At 36.7% G+C, this 1609-nt stretch overlaps 1 protein-coding gene across 1 annotated transcript; it reads left to right on the plus strand.

Moving 5' to 3' along the window:
- Positions 1 to 198: 198 nt before the first annotated feature.
- Positions 199 to 1473, plus strand: Tsp_12878 (beta-mannosidase; the record flags this gene model as incomplete). The annotated part of the gene is made up of 6 exons (XM_003366171.1): positions 199 to 313; positions 400 to 563; positions 704 to 912; positions 968 to 1100; positions 1174 to 1284; positions 1345 to 1473. Coding segments are annotated over 6 exons (861 nt in total), but the record flags the coding sequence as incomplete, so codon positions are not given.
- Between the last annotated feature and the right edge of the window lie 136 nt (positions 1474 to 1609).

Consider the following 1609-nt stretch of genomic DNA (forward strand, 5'->3'; position numbering starts at 1 on the left):
TTCAATCTTACAGTCAAATTTCGTTGTCCAATTTCCGCAGTCAACTGCGCATTACAACTATTGCTGATGTATATTAAAAAAAAGAAAACCAGGAGCAAAACTTTTTTCATTTGATTCGATATATATTGTTTCATCGATGAAATATATTATTTTCTTTTTATTAACTTCGATCACTGTTTATTAATTTCAATTTTTCAGCATCATCTGTCCATTTGTTTTGCATTTTTGATGATAACCGGCGAACGGGACTTGGTGTCATTTGTCGACACAGTCAGGGGCTGGTCAGTGGATGATGTAGCCCAATGGCTCGTTGGTAAATTACAAATGCAAATTTTTATCCTAATTAATTTGTTGTTATTTTTGTTTTTGTTGTTGTTGTCTATGTTTTTATTTATTCAGGCTTGGACGAGACTGTTGAACCGTTCAGTGTGAAACTGTGCAATGCATTTGTCGACGGACGTCGTCTGCTCTTGTTGACTGCCAGTGATTTGGTCGAATTGGGTGTGGACAATTTGATCAGTCGACAAATTATTGTCAACGCCTTGAACTTGCTCGTTAATTTGGTATGAAATGTAAATTTTGAAAAGAAAATAATTTTTTTGTTTAAGATGTGCATTTGAGCCGTTTTTAGAGCATATTATAATTAATATTCTACAAACTAACTTTCATATTCTGCTAATATTATGCTATGCGATAATTGTAGTGCTTTGAAATGGATTCGGAGAATTTGCAGTCAATCGCTTTGCAACTTGGTGCTTTTACTCGTAACGTGATGAACAAACTCTACGCTCAGCAAAGTCAATGGTCTCGGAAGAGGACAAATACCAAATTACAATCAATGCCAAATACGGTACTTTCTGAGGTTGCCTGTCTTGCTGGCCAAGCGAAGAAATTTCTTTTCTGGTTGGACAGGTATGCAGTGATGTGTATGCAAATATAATCAATTTATAATTTGTATTACTTTCAGAGAACCATTCAACACTGACGAACAGTTTAAAGTTACACGGAATTCTGTTCTTCATTTGGTGGTGCAAATTGTACAGTTGGCCCAGATGCCCAGTGACGATCTTTGCGATGTAGCTAGAAATGTCCAGATGTTGGTAGGGGGTTTCAAATTATGATTTGTCGATTGATTTTATTCATTCGACGACAATTCTACTTTAGTGTACTCAGCTTGCTGCAATTTGTGATGAAATTGTGGAAAATTCCGCTGATCCGTTGGTTTTGCAAACCGCATTTCTCGAGACGGTATTAATTAGACGGCACAGTGTTGACGATGAATTGGTATTTATTTATTTGTTGAGATAAATTTTTGTTTTATTTTGTGATTGATTTTTTCAACAGGGATTCAACATTGAAGCTCCGTACAAAGGGGTGCACATGATCAGCGAAGTGAAGTATCACTCCCCTGTCGACGTTTGTGGCAAAGTGCATGCCGGCGATGAAATTGTCCAAGTCAACGGACGAACTGTGGTAAACAAATCGCATCAGAGCATCGGATTTTCATATTTTAAAATTTTAAATTACCGACTATTGTGTTGAAAATTGATTTTCAGGTTGGCTGGCAAGTGAAGTCGGTGGCTTCGTTGTTGATAGCTGCAAAAGTAAA

This window comes from Trichinella spiralis (assembly GCF_000181795.1).
Source record: "Trichinella spiralis strain ISS 195 chromosome Unknown Scfld6447, whole genome shotgun sequence".
NCBI classification, from domain to species: domain Eukaryota; kingdom Metazoa; phylum Nematoda; class Enoplea; order Trichinellida; family Trichinellidae; genus Trichinella; species Trichinella spiralis.